The sequence below is a fragment of the Callorhinus ursinus genome, unplaced genomic scaffold (genome assembly GCF_003265705.2).
Source record: "Callorhinus ursinus isolate GAN/ISIS: 27379988/994484 unplaced genomic scaffold, GSC_fseal_2.0 scaffold4, whole genome shotgun sequence".
Classification (NCBI taxonomy): domain Eukaryota; kingdom Metazoa; phylum Chordata; class Mammalia; order Carnivora; family Otariidae; genus Callorhinus; species Callorhinus ursinus.
The window spans coordinates 106,470,836-106,487,275 of record NW_027397066.1 but is presented as its reverse complement, the minus strand read 5'-3'; the positions used below and the strand labels follow the sequence as shown (position 1 = coordinate 106,487,275).

General features: G+C 37.2%; 1 protein-coding gene across 12 annotated transcripts in view; it reads right to left on the bottom strand.

Annotated features, from left to right (window-relative positions):
- Positions 1-16,440, bottom strand: part of LARP1B (La ribonucleoprotein 1B) — a 119,378-nt gene that overhangs the window by 55,913 nt on the left and 47,025 nt on the right. Inside the window, exon 12 of one of the 12 annotated variants that reach the window (XM_025874169.2) lies at positions 899-973. The exons of 9 other annotated variants lie outside the window; for them this stretch is intronic. In XM_025874169.2, coding sequence (XP_025729954.1) covers positions 920-973 — 54 coding nt within the window. In that variant the 3' untranslated portion in view covers positions 899-919. Of the gene's footprint in view, positions 1-898; positions 974-1,390; positions 2,358-2,495; positions 2,764-16,440 lie in introns of those variants that run through there. 2 more of the 12 variants (XM_073892250.1, XM_073892251.1) reach the window with 2 other exon arrangements.

The following is a 16,440-nucleotide window of genomic DNA, read 5'->3' as shown; positions in this document are numbered from 1 at the left end:
CAAGTAAGATCTAGATAGTCTTTTATCCATCGGTTTTAGAAGTAAGTCAGTAATAATCTCAGTACTATCCTCCATTTTCCTCTGTCTGGTCTCTTTGGTCTAAAGCCTCTATAGTAAAACTTCCTCCAAAAGAAATAGCCTCTAGTCTCCCACTGCTCACTAGGAATCTTTGATTTTTCTAAGAACCCTAGTCTCTCATTCTACAAAAATGACTTTTTATCTTCATCACTCTCGACACTTTCACCAGCCCCATAACCTTGACCCAGTTCACTGAGAAAGGTTAAATCATGAGAAGGAACTCACTCCCTCATATTTCCACCACCAAATCTACAAGCTCTCACACATCCATGTTCTACTTCTCTCCAGATAAAGACAGGATCACTTTGAAGGCCAATACACTTCTGTATAAATGCTTCTCAACTAGAGGTGATTTTGCTCACAACTGCCCTAAAGGTACTTTTTCAATAGTGGGGGTAGGGTGCTACTGGCATCTGAAGGGTAGAGGTCAGGGATAATGCTAACCATCCAATGTTGCAAGACAGCCCCCACGAAGAATTACCTGATTCAAAATGTCAATAGTACTGAGGCTGACAAACCCTGCTCCACATGTTCTGAATCCCTTCCTGTCTCTGAGAACTTAGCCCCATTTTTCTACTCCCTTCTGTATTTTCAACTCTCCCTTTCTACTCGACCATTCCCGTCACCATGTAAATGTTCCAGTATTTTCCATTCTTTAAAAATATACAAACACACACACACACACACACACACACACCACATTCTCTGACTGCTTATGGCCCTTTAGGTACTATTTCTCCAATACTTTATACCAAAGTTCAATACTCGTATTATTCAATAAAATATTTAATACTCACATACATTTGAATGTATTATACTCATATTTCCACTAGTCATTTCTTCAGCCTTTTCCCCCAACTGTTCCACTGAGGTAACTCAGCAAGTTTCTTCTTTCCTGTTTATGAAGAGGCTCATAACTAAATTCAATGGTCAATTATGGTAGTTATCTATTGCAAAGGTTTTCTGGTCTAATTATCTCCATCCACCCACCCTACTCCCAATGACACCATCATTATAAATTACTAAGAGACTGTATTTTCAGTAGTCAGTCATGTTCACTACTACATTCCCAGTTCCCAGCACCATCAGGCACTCAAATATATGTTAATGGACTGAATCCCTGGCAAAGAGCTAATTTCTTATGAAGCTACCATATTTGAAGTATGTATGTCAAGATAAGACACTAACACATGCAAAGGATTATGGCTGGAATTTCAACAATGGGGCAAAACCTGAAATCAAGTCTCCTGATTCGGCTGTCTCTCCAGCAGGAAGTCAATTCAAAACATTTTTCAAAAAAATTTTAAGATTTTATTTTTAAGTAATCTCTACACCCAGCATGGGGCTCAAACTCACAACCCCAAGAGCGTCGCATGCTCTACCAACAGAGCCAGCAGGCACCCCTCAAAACATTTCTAAAGTGAGTGACTACACTTGATTTGGGGCCTCATGTTGTACATGAGAGGAAAGTGATCTGAGAGTCTTTCAGACTAAGGTATTAGGAGGAAGAATTAAGAATTTCACATTTTAGGGCACTTGGGTAGCTCAGTCTGTCTTGCCTTTGGCTCAAGTCATGATCTCAGGGTCCTGGGATAGAGGCCCACATCCGCCTCCTTGCTCAGCAGGGAGCCTGCATCTCCCTCTCCCTGCCACTCCCCCTGCTTGTACTCTCTCTCTAATAAATAAAATCTCAAAAAAAAAAGGAATTTTACATTTTAAAATATACAAAAGGACTAATCATGGAAATATCTAACATTGTGGCACCCATGAAGAACTCCACAGACTATACTTTGATGTCACAATTTCTACGTAAAGCCTGAAGCTTCTGCATTCTTTAAACTCCTGGTCTTCCCTGCGCTGGTATCATTATCATTGGTCCCATACAACTATATGGCCTTTGTTCTTTCTCCCACATGCCCAGTCTTTATGGTTTCCAAGTCTCTACAACCCTATGAGGTAGAAAAGAATGACCCCCATCTGAGATTCATAAAAGTTTTTAGTCCAAAACTGTACTCAGTGAACTTGCACACAAGTTGATTCTTGGTCAGGAACAGGCCTCAGTTTTGCCAGAAAGGTTCTCAACTTGGTGTTCTTCACTAGTGAGAAAAGGAACAGCTCAACTGGTGGTGAGGGAAAATTTAGATGACTCTCTTCTTGCCAAGTCAATATGATGCCCATATGATGTCTGCCAGGTGATGATGTGGTATCTCTTGGTGATTTGTACACCATTTCCAGCTATATACCAAAGACTTCACCACAGTTGAAGTTCCTCTCACTACCTGCAACAAATACAGACAAGGGCCTACTTGCATTTGTAAGGGGAATGTAGCAAGTAGTCAGCAAAGTCAAGAGCAGCCACTGGGTATCCACAATTCCAGAACATTATCTGGGTCAAGGTAGAAGAGAGAGCCCCCACTCAGTACACTCTCAACAGTGTCTCTGCAATGGTCTCCAACATTCAGCAACCGTAAATGTTTTCTTATACAACACAAAGCCAGTAACTCCAAGACCACCTCTGGAAATTGACACTTAGAGCACCAGTGATTAACCTCACATTAAACTCCAGGAAGTACTGGACAAAGCTGGCATACTGTACAACAGCAAATGTTGTGAGCCTAAAGATGAGATAAGCAGGCTGACCGATGTGATTCAGCAGCTTTCAATTTGAAGGTTCTTCTTGAAATGCTGGAAACAAAGGTATGAGTATATATATTTAGGTTTCCACATAAACAACTGGGACAGAAAGTATAATGATTGAGGAACTGGTTGTAATGGCTTCTCTCCCTTCTTCTGCAGATTCAAACTAAAGATTTCTAATTAGGGGACAGTATCATGAGAAACAGTAGCCTGGGCAGTCCCTGAACTTCATGCGCCCAGAGGCAAGCGAGCAATATGAGTAAACAAGACACAGAGGCCCACTAGCACATCTCTGAGATGGAAGGCCTATCTGTATCTCTTCTATTAATAGTGCCTTCAACACTGTCCAAGTTTCCACCACCATCCCAAGCAGACCACTGGGTAAGAATACTTAAATGCAAAAAAAAACAAAGGCTCAACCTACCTTGAGTTTTAGCCCAAGGAGCAACAACCCTGCAGCTCCAAGAAGTGAATTAGTCAGCTTTGGCTTGCCTCTTATTGTCCCACACATCCCAATTCATGCTAGCCTGGTTTTAAGTATTATTAGGAAATATGCCATACAGAAGAATGTATTAAATATACATGTGCAACTTATCCAGAAAAATATTCATATAGCAACTGGAAACACAACACTGTTAGTACATTAGAACCTGTGTATCGTAGTCCCTCACCCCCCGAATCACCAAAATTCTGACCTGAAATTCTGATCAACCATTCCCGGCTTTTCTTTAGATGACCTTCTATGTGTACACACACTTCTGAAAGATACATGTTTGATTTGACCTGCCCTTGAGCTTTATGGAATCATACACTGTATACAACCTTTCTTAACTTCTTACACGTAGCTCTTCTCAAGATTCATTCATAAAGGTGTTTATAGCTGTCATTCATTTTCACTACTATATAATTTATACACTGTATACTATACCATAACATGTCCAGTCAGTAGCTGATAGGTATTTTAGTTATTTCCAATCTGTGAATATAATGAACAATTCTGCTATATTGCCATGTGTTGTTCCTGATGAACACTCTTAAGTTCCACTAGAACAGGGCTGTCCAATATACACAATAATGAAAACCACAAGTAATTCTAAATTTTCCAGTAGCTACATTAAAAACATTTTTTAAACAGTGAAATTTTAATATTTTATTTAACCAAATATATTATCATTTCAATATGCAATAATTATAAAGATCATTGAGATATTTTACATTCTTCTTAACTAAGCCTTCAAAATCCAATACTGTACATTTAAAGCAAATCTCCTTTTGGACTAGTCATTTTGAAAACTCAATAACCACAGGTGGTTAATACTGGAACAATGCAACTCAAGAGCATTTTTTTTTTTTTTAAGATTTTATTTATTTGACAGAGAGCATAAGCAGGTAGAGTGGCAGGCAGAGGGAGAGGGAGAAGCAGGCTCCCCACTGATCAAGGAGCCAGATGTGGGACTTGTAGGACCCTGGGATCATGACCCAAGAAGGCAGATGTTTAATTGAGCCACCCAAGCACCCCTCAAGAGCATATTCTTAAGTACAGATGGTAAGCATAAGATATGGTTTTACATTTTTTATTCCCACAGAGTAATAAAGTTCTTGCTCCAAATATTCCCAAACATTAGTCTGTTTTAATTTTGCTCACGTGGGCTTCATGAAATATTTCATTGACATTTTAATTTGCATCTTCTGAATAAAGTTAAACACTTTTTCATGATTTCAACCATTTGGGCTTCATTTTTCGTGAAATGCTGGTTCATGTCTTATAATCAGTTTCTACTGCATCTTTTATTGATTTGTATTTTACTTTTTTTTTTTTAATTTTCTTGAAGTAATCTCCATGCCCAATGTGGGGCCTGAACTCATGACCCTGAGATCAAGAGCCGCATGCTCTATCAACTGGGCCAATCAGGTGCCCCTATGCATTTGTTTTACAATACTTATCACACCATGAATGGAAACTTTTTTTTTCGCTTCATAAACTACATATGCACTCTTCTTGATGTTTAATAAAAAATTATTTGTGATAAATTTTTTTATTTTGTCCTTTATGGTTGTGTATTTTTTGTCCACTTAAGAAACCTTTCCCTACTGTGAGATCATGAAAATCTTTTACTATTATCCCTTCACAGCGTTTTGCTTTTGCCTTTCACGGGAATAGATTTGAATGACACTAGAAGGCAGAAGCCTGTAATTTCACTTTCTTCCCCCACACACAATTTTCCCAGAACCACATATGAAAAATCAGATTTTCTCCTTGATTTGTAATCCTACCTGTCATTCACCAAGTGTGCATATATGCATGCAACCATTTTGGGACTTCCTATTCCATTTCTATGGTCCGTATCTTTAATTTGCTAAAACGAGTTGCCCTGCTTTCAGGAGTGTGATGAGTTTCTTGTCCCTTATATTTTCATATAAATTTTAGAATCAGCTTATCAAATTCCTTTGAAAAAAATCTGTTGAAATACTTACTGGTATTTAATTGGCTTTTGAATTGACTTTGGGAAAATTACCCTCTTTACCACACTGGATCTTTCAAACATGAGCTTGTTATTTCTCTCCCTACTTATGTCTTTACTAACACCTTTAATTATAATAATCTCCTTAAAAGTCTGGTTAAAACTTTTACCTTTTCAAAGATCTTTCTTCTAAAAGATCTATCCTATGGGAGGCAGAAGGGTCCTTCAAAGATATCCAGATCCCAATCCCTGTAATGTGATTATGTTAAATAAATGCAAAAAGGAATTTGCACATGTAATTCAGATTTCTAATAAGTGACCTTAAAATAGGGAGCTTACTTTCAGAAGTGAATTTGATTTAAGTTTAAAATATTGGGGCGCCTGGGTGGCTCAGATGGTTAAGCGTCTGCCTTCAGCTCAGGTCATGATCCCAGGGTCCTGGGATAGAGCCCTGCATCGGGCTCCCTGCTCAGCGGGGAGCCTGCTTCTCCCCCTCCCTCTGCTTCTCCCCCTGCTCATGTTCTCTCTCTCTGTATCTCTGTGTCTCGAATGAATAAATTTAAAAAATCTTTAAAAAAATAAAAATAAAAAATAAAGTTTAAAATATTTATACCTAGATAACCTGTAATGCTGGATTCTCATATTCTCATGAACTTCTCATTCATGGTCTCTTCAGGTTATCAGTATCAAGGTTACGCTCTTCTCATAAAATACCTGAAGTATTTATTTTTAGCCTACTCTTACAACAAGTATCTGAGTATTTACTATTAGCTCTATTCATTGGAAATACTTGTGCATGGCTGGAATTATTCCAATTTTAGAAAAACATGCTAATAAAGCCAAGTTTTCTCTAAGTCTGAAGATTTATAAAAATGGTTTCTATCAACTTTCTTTTCCAATAAATTTTGGTAAGTTACATATTTTTCTAGAAATTTTTCCCTAGCTAAATGTTCAAATTATTGGTCTAAAATTCCTTCTTAAATTTCTCCATAATCAGTAATTACATCCCCATTTTTACTGCAGTGAAAATAAGTACATTTTCCTCTTCTTTTCTTCATTAATATTAGTCTTTCCACAGAATTAAGTGTTGGTATGATTAATTCTCTTGTATTAGATCTAATTATTATTTACTTCCATGTACTTTTACGGGGATTTATTTTGTTAATTCTTTTTTTTAACTTTTACTTTCTTGGAAGCTATAGCAAATTCTATTATTGTTCAAAGCCTGCATTCCCTAGATTAAGGGATTATGCATATCCACCTTTCACACTTTTTGAGAATATACATTTCCAGGCCCATAAATTTAGCCACCATCATTTGCTTTAGCCAGGCGAATGTGAGAAAATTACAAGAACACCTAAGCAGCAACTTTAAATACATTTATACACTTTAGCTCAGCCTCTTGTTCATCCCCTATTATTTATGAATGAATAAGCAAGTGCTACATAATGGCTGTTCTTTCAGCATGAATCCCCCCAAAAATAAATATTTTCCTGATAAGATTCTTGATTTTTAATCATTACAAAATGACTCTTTAGTACTAGTAATGCTTTGTTTTCAAATCTACTTTGTAAATCTATTGTCTGATATCAATATGTACAAAAGCTTTAGTTACTTTTTATTTGGGAGGTAGGTGGGTATTCTTTTACAAAACTTTTACTTTTAACTGGAATAAAAAAAACTGTAACACAAAACTTACCATCCTAACCATCTTTAAGTGTACTGTTCTGTACTGTTAAGTATATTCACTGTTGTGCAACAGAGAGCCAAACATTTTTCATTTAGAAAAACTAAAACCCTACACCAATTAACTCCCATTCCTCCCTCTCTGGCAGCAACTGCCAATCTGCTTTGTTTCTATGAATTGATCTCTGTAGTACCACATTTATCAGTGGGATCATACAGTGTGGCTTTGTGGCTGATCTCACTTAGTATGCCCTCAAAGACCATCCATACTGTATCATGTGACAGATTTCCTTCCTTTTTAAAGGCGGAATAGTATTCCATTAAATGTATATACCACATTTTGTTTATCCATTCACCTGATGGACATTTGGCCTGCTTTTTGGCTACTGTGAATACTACTGCTAAGAACATGACTGTGCAAATATCCTTTTAGTTTTTTGATGAACGGCCATACAGTTTTCAATAGCAATTATATCATTTTATGTTCCCATTAACAATGCACAAAGGTTCCAATTTCTCCACATCCTCTACAACAACTGTTATTTTCTGGGTTATACTTTTTATTTTGAAAGTAACCATCCTAATGGGTGGGAGGTGATACTTCATTGTGAATTTGATTTGCATTTCTCTAATGAACAGTAATATTGAGCATATTTTCATGTGCTCACTGGACATCTGTAGATCATCTTTGAAGAAAAGTCTATTCAAGTCCTTTGCCCATTTTTTAAACTGAGTTTCTTGTTGAGTTGTTGGATTTCTTTATATATTCAACAATATTAACTCTATCAGAGCATATGCAAATATTTTCTTCTTTTCTGTAGGTGACTTTTTCATTCTGTTGTGAGTTATTATAATCCCAAACTTTTTATTACATGTGTTTTTGGTGTCGTATCCAAGACATCACTGCCAAATCAAATATGAAGATTCACCCTATATTTTCTTCTAGTTTGTCTTTAATCTTCAAAATTTTTTATGTATGAAGTTAAAGGAAGGGTCCAACTTTACTCTTTTGCATGTGGCTAACCAGTTTCCCCAACACCCTTTTTGAGATTCTCTTTTCCCATCTAGTGATCTTGGCACACATACTGAAAATCATTTGATCATATAGTCAACTCAAGGATTTGTTTCTGGACTCTACATTCTACTTCATTTGCTCTAGGTCTGTCTGTATGCTTATACCACAGTTTGATTACTGCAGTTTTATAATATGTTTTGAAATTAAGAAATGCAATATTTCCAACTGTATTGTTTATAGAAATTGTTTTTTGGCTCTTCAGGGTCCCATAAGATTCCGTATCAATTTTAGCACTAATTTGCCTAAAAGATGCCATTAGGATCTTGGGATTGCACTTAATTATATAGATCACTTTGGATAGCACTGACTTAAAAAAAAAATTTAAGATATAATTCACATATGGTACATCTAACCCAGTATATGATTCAACTGCTTTTTAGTATACATAATTTTGCAATCATCATCACAATCAGTATTACAACATTTTCATCACTCCAAAAAGAAACCCAGTACCCATTAACAATCACTCTCTACTTCCTCCCAAAGAAATTCCCACCCAACCTAATTAAGTCCCACCCTAAACAATCACCAATCTAATTTGTCTTCTGGACATTTCATACCAACAGAATCGTACAATATGTGGTATTTAGAATAATGTTTTCATGTTGCAGCATGTATCAGTAAATTCATTTCTTTGTATTGTTAAACAATACTTTTATATGGTTATACCACTTTTTGTTTATCCATTCATCATTGGGTTCTTTCCACTTTCACAATGTCACAATTAACATTTTTGTACAAGTTTGTGTGCGGACATATGTTATTTCCTTTGTGTACGTAGCTAGGAGTGGAATTCCTAGGTCAAAAGACAAATCTACGTTTAACCTATTGAGAACTGCCACACTACTTTCCAATGTAGTTGGACCATTTTACATTCTAACCAGTAATCTACGAGGATTTTAATTTCTCTCCATCATTACCAAAACTGTGAATGTATCTTTTTTATTACAGTCATCCTAGTAGGTAGGAGGTGGGATCTCACAGTGATTTTGATTCTTCATTCCTCTGGTGGCTAATGAGATCAACAAATATTCCATGGACTTATTAGCCGATTATAGATCTTCTCTGGAAAAGAAGTCTATTCAGATTCTGTGCTCATTTTATAATTGGGTTGTCTTTTTATTATTAAGTTATAAGAGTTCTTTATTACAAATACAAGTTCTTTATTAAAAATATGATCCACAACCATTTTCTCCTAACCCACTTTTTCAGTTTTTACAGCACTTGTAGCTTCACAGCAAAATTATGTGAAAAGTACAGCCTCCCCACTATCAACATTCTGCACTAATTGTTTACATTTGTTACAATTAGTGGACCTACGTTGAAACATCATAATCACCTAAAGTCCACAGTTTACCTAAGTTTCATTCTTGGTATGTATATCCCACGGATTTTGATACATATATAATGACATGTACTCACCGTTATACTATCATACAGAAAAGTTTAACTGCGCTAAAAAACCTCTCTGTTCTGCCTGTTCATTTATTCCCTCCCCAAACCCTGGCAACCACTGGTATTTCTATTATCTCCATAGTTTTCCTTATTCAGAATCACAAATATTTAGAATCATACACTAAGTATGTAGTCTTTTCAGACTGGATTCTTTTACTCAGTAATATGCATTTGATTCCTCCATATTGTTTGCTCATTTCTTTTCAGCACTGCATATACCACAATTTATCCATTCATCTGAAGGACATCGTGGTTGCTTCTAAGTTTCAGCAATTATGAATAAAGCTACTGTAAACAATATATGCAGATTTTTTTAAGCAAACTCTACCTTCAACTCAACCCCAAAATCGAGTCACATGCTCTATCAACCCCAAGATCGAGTCACATGCTCTACCAACTGAGCCACTCAGCCATGCCAACATATGCAGATTTTTGTGTGGCTGTAAGTTTTCAGTTCCTTTGGGTAAGTACCAAGGAAGATGATTACTAGATAGTATGGTAAGAGTATGTTTAGTTTTGTAAGAAACAAACTGTCTCCCAAAATGGCTATACATTTTGCATTCCCAACAGGAACAAGTGCCTGTTGTTCCACATCCTCATCAGTGTTTGATGTTTTCAGGGTTGTGGATTTTGACCATTCTAACGTGTGTTGTAGTATCTCATTGCTTAAATTTGCACTCTTCTGAGTATACGATCATTCACCAACTGTATAACTTTCTTGGTGAGGTGTCTGTTCAGATCTTTGGCCCATTTTTTTAATCAGGTTGTATTCACATTAAGTTTTAAGATTTTTTTTTTTAATATTTTGGGTAACAGTCCATTAAATCATCAACCTGGGGCACCTGGGTGGCTCTGTTGGTTTGAGTGTACGACTCCTGATTTCAGCTCAACCTGTGAACTCAGGGTCATGGGATTGAGCCCTGCGTCAGGCTCAGCATGGAGTCGGCTTGGGATTTTCTCTCCCTCTGCTCCTCCCCCAGCTCACACGTGCATGCTCTCAAAAATAAAATTTAACTTTTTTAAAAGATTTTAAACGAGGGGCGCCTGGGTGGCTCAGTTGGTTAAGCGACTGCCTTCAGCTCAGGTCATGATCCCAGGGTCCTGGGATCGAGCCCCGCATCGGGCTCCCTGCTCGGCGGGAAGCCTGCTTCTCCCTCTCCCACTCCGCCTGCTTGTGTCCCCTCTCTCGCTGTCTCTCTCTCTCTGTCAATTAAATAAATAAAATCTTAAAAAAAAAAAAGATTTTAAACGAAATTCTTTAAAAAAAAAATTTATTTGAGATGGAGAGTGAGCAAGAGACAGAACACGAGCAGAGGGAGGAACAGAGGGAGAGAGAGAAACAAGACTCCCAGCTAAGGAGGAAGCCCAATGTGGGGCTAGATCCCAGGTCTCCAGGATCATGACCCGAGCCAAAGGCAGCTGCTTAACTGATTAAGCTACCCAGGCGCCCCTATTTTATTTATTTATTTAAGAGAAAGAGAGAGAGAGAGAGAAAGCACAAGCAGGGGGGAAGAGCAGAGAGGGAGAAGCAGGTTCCCCACTTAACAGGGAGCCTAATGTGGGGCTTGATCCCAAGACCCTGGGATCATGACCCCAGCCAAAGGCAGATACTTAACCAACTGAGCCACCCAGGTGCCCCAAAATTAATTTTTAAAAGTCATCAAGCAACCCAAGATCATCTACATTTCCTCTATGTTATTTTCTAGAAGTTTCATAGTTTTGTGTTTTACATGTAGGTCTGATCCACCTGGACTTACTTTTTGTGAAAAAATATAGGGTCTGAGTCTAGATTCATTTTTTTGCATGTGGGTCTCAAGTTGATCCATTACCATTTGTTGAAAAGACTATATTCTCTCCATTGTACTGCCTTTGTCCTTTGTCAAGTATCAGTTTACTGTATTATTGAAAGTGTGTTTCTGGGCTCTCTATTGTGTTCCATTGATCTATTTGTCTATTCTTTTACCAATAACACATTGTCTTGAAAACTGTAGCTTTATAGTAACTCTTGAAGTCAGAAAGTATCAGCTCTCTGACTGTTCTTCAATACTGTACTGGCAATCCTGGTCTTCTGCCTCTCTGTATAAATTTTAGAACCAGTCAGTTAATATCCACAAAATAAATTCCTGGAATCTTGATTGGGACTGCATTCAATCTACAGATCAATTTGGGGAAAACTAGTAACACTGAGTCTTCCTGTCTCATTTAGTAGTTCTTTAATTTCTTTTCATTAAGAGTTATCGTATTACTCATATAGATCTCCTACATCTTTAATTAGCTTTATATCTCATTATTTCATTTTGGGGAAGGGGTGCTAATGTAAATGGTATTATGTGTTTTTTTTTCTTTCCCTATCATTTTCTTTATGGTGCCCCCTGAAGGACAAAATTTAAAAATTTTTTATGATATCCAATTTTTTTCTTTTGTCACCTGTGCATTGGTTTCATATAAGAAACCACTGTCAAATACAAAGTCATGAAGAATTTATGTTTCCTTGCAATCCTTGTGTAGTTTTTGCTCTTATATTTTGTATCAATTCAAATGAGTCAATTTTTTTGTACATGGTGAGTAAGGGTGGCATCTAATATATTCTTTTGCATATGGATATCCACTTGTCTGTCCCCAGACGACTTACTAAAGACTATTCTTTGCGGGGTGCCTGGGTGGCTCAGTCGTTAAGCATCTGCCTTCAGCTCAGGTCATGTTCCCAGAGTCCTGGGATCGAGCCCCGCATCAGGCTCCCTGCTTGGCGGGAAGCCTGCTTCTCCCTCTCCCACTCCCCCTGCTTGTGTTCCCTCTCTTGCTGTGTCTCTGTCAAATAAATAAATAAAATCTTTAAAAAATAAAAAAAAATAAAAATAAAGACTAGTCTCTGCCTATTGAATGAATGGTTTAGGTACTTTTGCCAGAAGTCAGTTGCACATAGACATATGCGTTTATTTCTGGACTTTGAATTCTCTTCCACTGACCTGTTTGTCTATGCTTTTTCTAGTAACAACACTGTTTTAACATAAGAACTGTATATGAATTCTTCAACTTTGTTGTTTTTCAAGATTGTTTTGGCTATTCTGGGTCCCTTGAATTTCAATATGAATTTTAGAACATCTCATTTTCTGCAAAGAAGCCAGTTAGGATATTGATAGAGATTACGCTGAATCTACAGATTGATTTTGGTTGGTTACTACTTTATGGTGTATGCTCCCTTATCTTTTTGATGTCACATATAAATAACATAACTGATTTTACTTACATATACTCGGATGATATTTATTATTTTTGCTATCTAAACATTTGGGTTTAAATCTACGACTTTGGGTGCCTGGGTGGCTCAGATGGTTAAGCGACTGCCTTTGGCTCAGGTCATGATCCCGGAGTCCCTGGATCGAGTCCCGCATTAGGCTCCCTGCTCGACAGGGAGTCTGATTCGCCCTCTGACCCTCCCCCCCTCTCATGTTCTCTCTCTCTCTCATTCTCTCTCTCTCAAATAAATAAATAAAATCTTAAATAAATAAATAAATCTATCTATCTATCTATCTATCTATCTACGACTTTAGGGGCGCCTGGGTGGCTCAGTTGGTTAAGCGACTGCCTTCAGCTCAGGTCATGATCCTGGAGTCCCGGGATCGAGTCCCACATCGGGCTCCCTGCTCAGCGGGGAGCCTGCTTCTCCCTCTAACCCTCCCCGCTCTCATGTACACTCTCTCTCTCATTCTCGCGCTCTCAAATAAATAAATCTTTAAAAAAAAATAAATCTACGACTTTAGGGGTGCCTGGGTGACTGTCACTTAAGTGTCCAACTCTTGGTTTTGGTTCAGGTCATGAAATCTAGCCCCCCACCGGGCTCTGCACTCAGCGGAATCTCTGCTTGAGATCCTCTCCCTTTGCCCCCGGCCCCTCTCCCAGCTCGCTGGCTTGCTCTCTCTCAGATAAATAAACAAACAAACCTACCACTTTATTTTTGTGCTGGAAGTCCCTTTTCTTATTCTACATTTTCCCTTTCTCCTAGTTTCACAGTTCTTTCCTCTAATTTTATTTTTGAATGGGTATCCTTCAAACTGCAACATGAAAACTTTAAAAACTAATCAGTATCTTTTTCCTAGACACAAAAATGCCCTTAAATACTATTCATTTAATTGCTCTCTCCAACTGTGTTAATGTTATGTTAAATCTGTAAGACACTGTTTTATACAGTTAATATTTAGATTTATTCACTATCTCTTGCTTTGCTCTGCAGTGCTTTCTATATACCTGGCATCTTTGCAATTTTGTTTGATGCGGCTTTCCTAAGTTACAATTTCTCTCATTATATTTCACCCTCTTACTTGAAAGACATTTTGCAAAGCATACAATTATAGGTTGATAGTTATTTTCCCTATATTAATACTATCATTCCAGTGTCTGTTGCATTCAACTGTTTACTGTTGGAAAGTCAGCTGTCAGCTGTGCACTCTCCTACCTTTAAATGTAATCTGCCTTTTTTTTCCTGGCTGCTCTACTCTGATACCACTCCTCAATTCAGAAAAAGTTCCAGCTATTACCTCTTAAAATACTGACTTTGGCCCCTTTTCTCTAATCTTTCCTTCTGAAATTCTGATTAAAAGTCTATTTTAGACCATTTTTATCACTCCGTATTCCACATTTCTTGCCTTTTTAAACCTTTTCTCGAAAAGCTATAAAATCCAGATGTTAAATTCTACAACTTGATTTGAAATGTAGTAAATAATAGCCAAGACTCTCCAAAATATCATTACATACCCTTTCATATATTCTTTGCCTCTCTGTGCCTCTCTGTACTGATTTCTGAGTAGTTTCTTGTAAGCTGTCTTCTGATTTACTGATTCTCTAATTGTATCTAATCTGCTATTAATCCCCTTAATTAATTTAATTAACTATTTTTACTTGCAGAAATTCTAGGAATGTTACTGTTTAGAACTACTTCCCTGAACATATTGTTTTCTTAAACACAGTTAACAGTTATTCCATATTGTTTAATAATTCCATTATCTAAATTATTTCAGGGTATGGTTTTGCTCATTCTCACATGTAGTACCATATTTCCTTATTTGATTATTAATTTTGTGAATTGCTCACGTTCAAGATAATTTGAGTAAATTATTCAAGGTCTAGGATAAAAGTGAACGTCCTCACAAAGGAGCTATGTTGGCTTCTGCTAGGTTTCTGGGAAATTAACAGGTCATAATCACTTTAAATTCATGACTAGTGGTCACGTCATCTAGATACTATGAATTTAAGTTGCATGATTATAAATTCTAAGCCATTTTTTTTTCTTCTTAGTCTGTTCAGCACAACTAGGGAAATTTCTTTGTAGTCCCATGGAGGAGTAGGTGAGAAAGCAAGTTAAGTTCTCTTTCACTTAAGGTGTATTTCTTTTAGGTACCAATTTAATAGAAGACTCGCTCAATCCCCAACTTTGGCTGAGCCATTGGTTTGTGCCTTTTCCCCCTTTATTTGTGGGGGACTTCTGGAATGCTGAATTCATCAAATTCCCCAAATTCCCAAATGGTCTCCAGGGCAACACTGGGTTCAATACTCCACTTCTCTATGGCTTTATTCTGATAATAACTTACCTTGCCAATCTTCAAGGACTTTTAAGATGTTTTGTCATCTATAAAAAGGCCATTTGAGTTGTTTTCAGCAGTAAGAACATGGCAGAAACAGAAAGCCTATACTCAGTCTAGTGCAGTTCAATAACTTCTGGATCCAGCAAAAAATCCTTTTGCAAAGTCGGAAAAGATCACTAAACTAACCTATTGATTTGGCATTCTTTTCATTTACATCTAACTCAATCTGTTCAGTCCCTGACACATCTGATTATTCTTTCCTCTTGAAGTTGGTTTTTGGCTTCTACAGCACCACTTCCTATTACAACTCCTAAGTGATGATTCCTCAGGGCTCAGATCTGGATTTTCTTATTTCAACATTTCCTCTACTACCAAGTTACCTTGAATTATCAATACCCATTCTCCTAGACTACTTTAATAGCTTCCCAAGGGGATTTCTTCTGCCACTCTTGTACCTATCTAATCCATTCTCCACCATAATAACCAGAGTTATCTTTTAAATACAAAAATTAGGATGGCTCAGCTGGTTAAGCATCAAAAATTAGGGTGGTTCAGCTGGTTAAGCATCTGGCTCTTGGTTTCCACTCAAGTCATGAACTAAAGGTCATCAGATTGAGCGCCATGTCGGGCTCCACACTCAGTGTGGAGTCTGCTGGAGATTCTCTCTCTCTCTCTCCCTCTTCCTCTGCTCCTCCCCCCCCACTCTCTCTTTAAAATATAATCTTAAAAAGAATAAATAGAAAAAAATAAAAAGAAAAATTAGATTAAGCCCTGTTGCCTGTGTAAAACCCTCCAATGTACTTTATTTGAACTTTAGAAAAATTCCAAACTATTTAGCACGGCCCACAAAACCATATATGATCAGACTTCTCCCTATATACTGCCATAACTGTCCTTATATAATAATACTATAAACAAATGGACTTGTTTTTCAGTCCTTAAAATACACCAAATTCTTTCTTCCCACAGATCCTTGCCACTTGTTGTTTCCTCTTCCTAGAATATGGTTTACCTGGTTTTTGCAGGGTTTAATCTTACTCATACTTCAGATCTCACTATAACTGACTTTCTCACAGGCATTCATTCCCTGACAACCCAACCCAGGAGCATCCTGTTCTTTTCCTTTAGCACATTTATTATAATTTGTAATTTGTGATTAAGTATTTACTGTGGGTTTATTTTAATGTCTGTCCTCCCAATTATTTGTAAGAACCAGGCATGTAGAGACCCTACTGTTATCTTCCCATTCCATGCCCAGGACCTAGCAAAATGTCTGGCTCATAGTAGGAGTTTAACAAATATATATTAAATCATTGTTTTCTTTCCCTTTAAGCAGACCCACAGGAAAAGTACAATTTGAATCAGAAATTACATGTTGAACACAGAATTAGAAAAATGGGGAATAAGTCAGGTGATAAGAATGTACATACGAATCAGGCTAAAATACAATATACTTATGAACAGACCC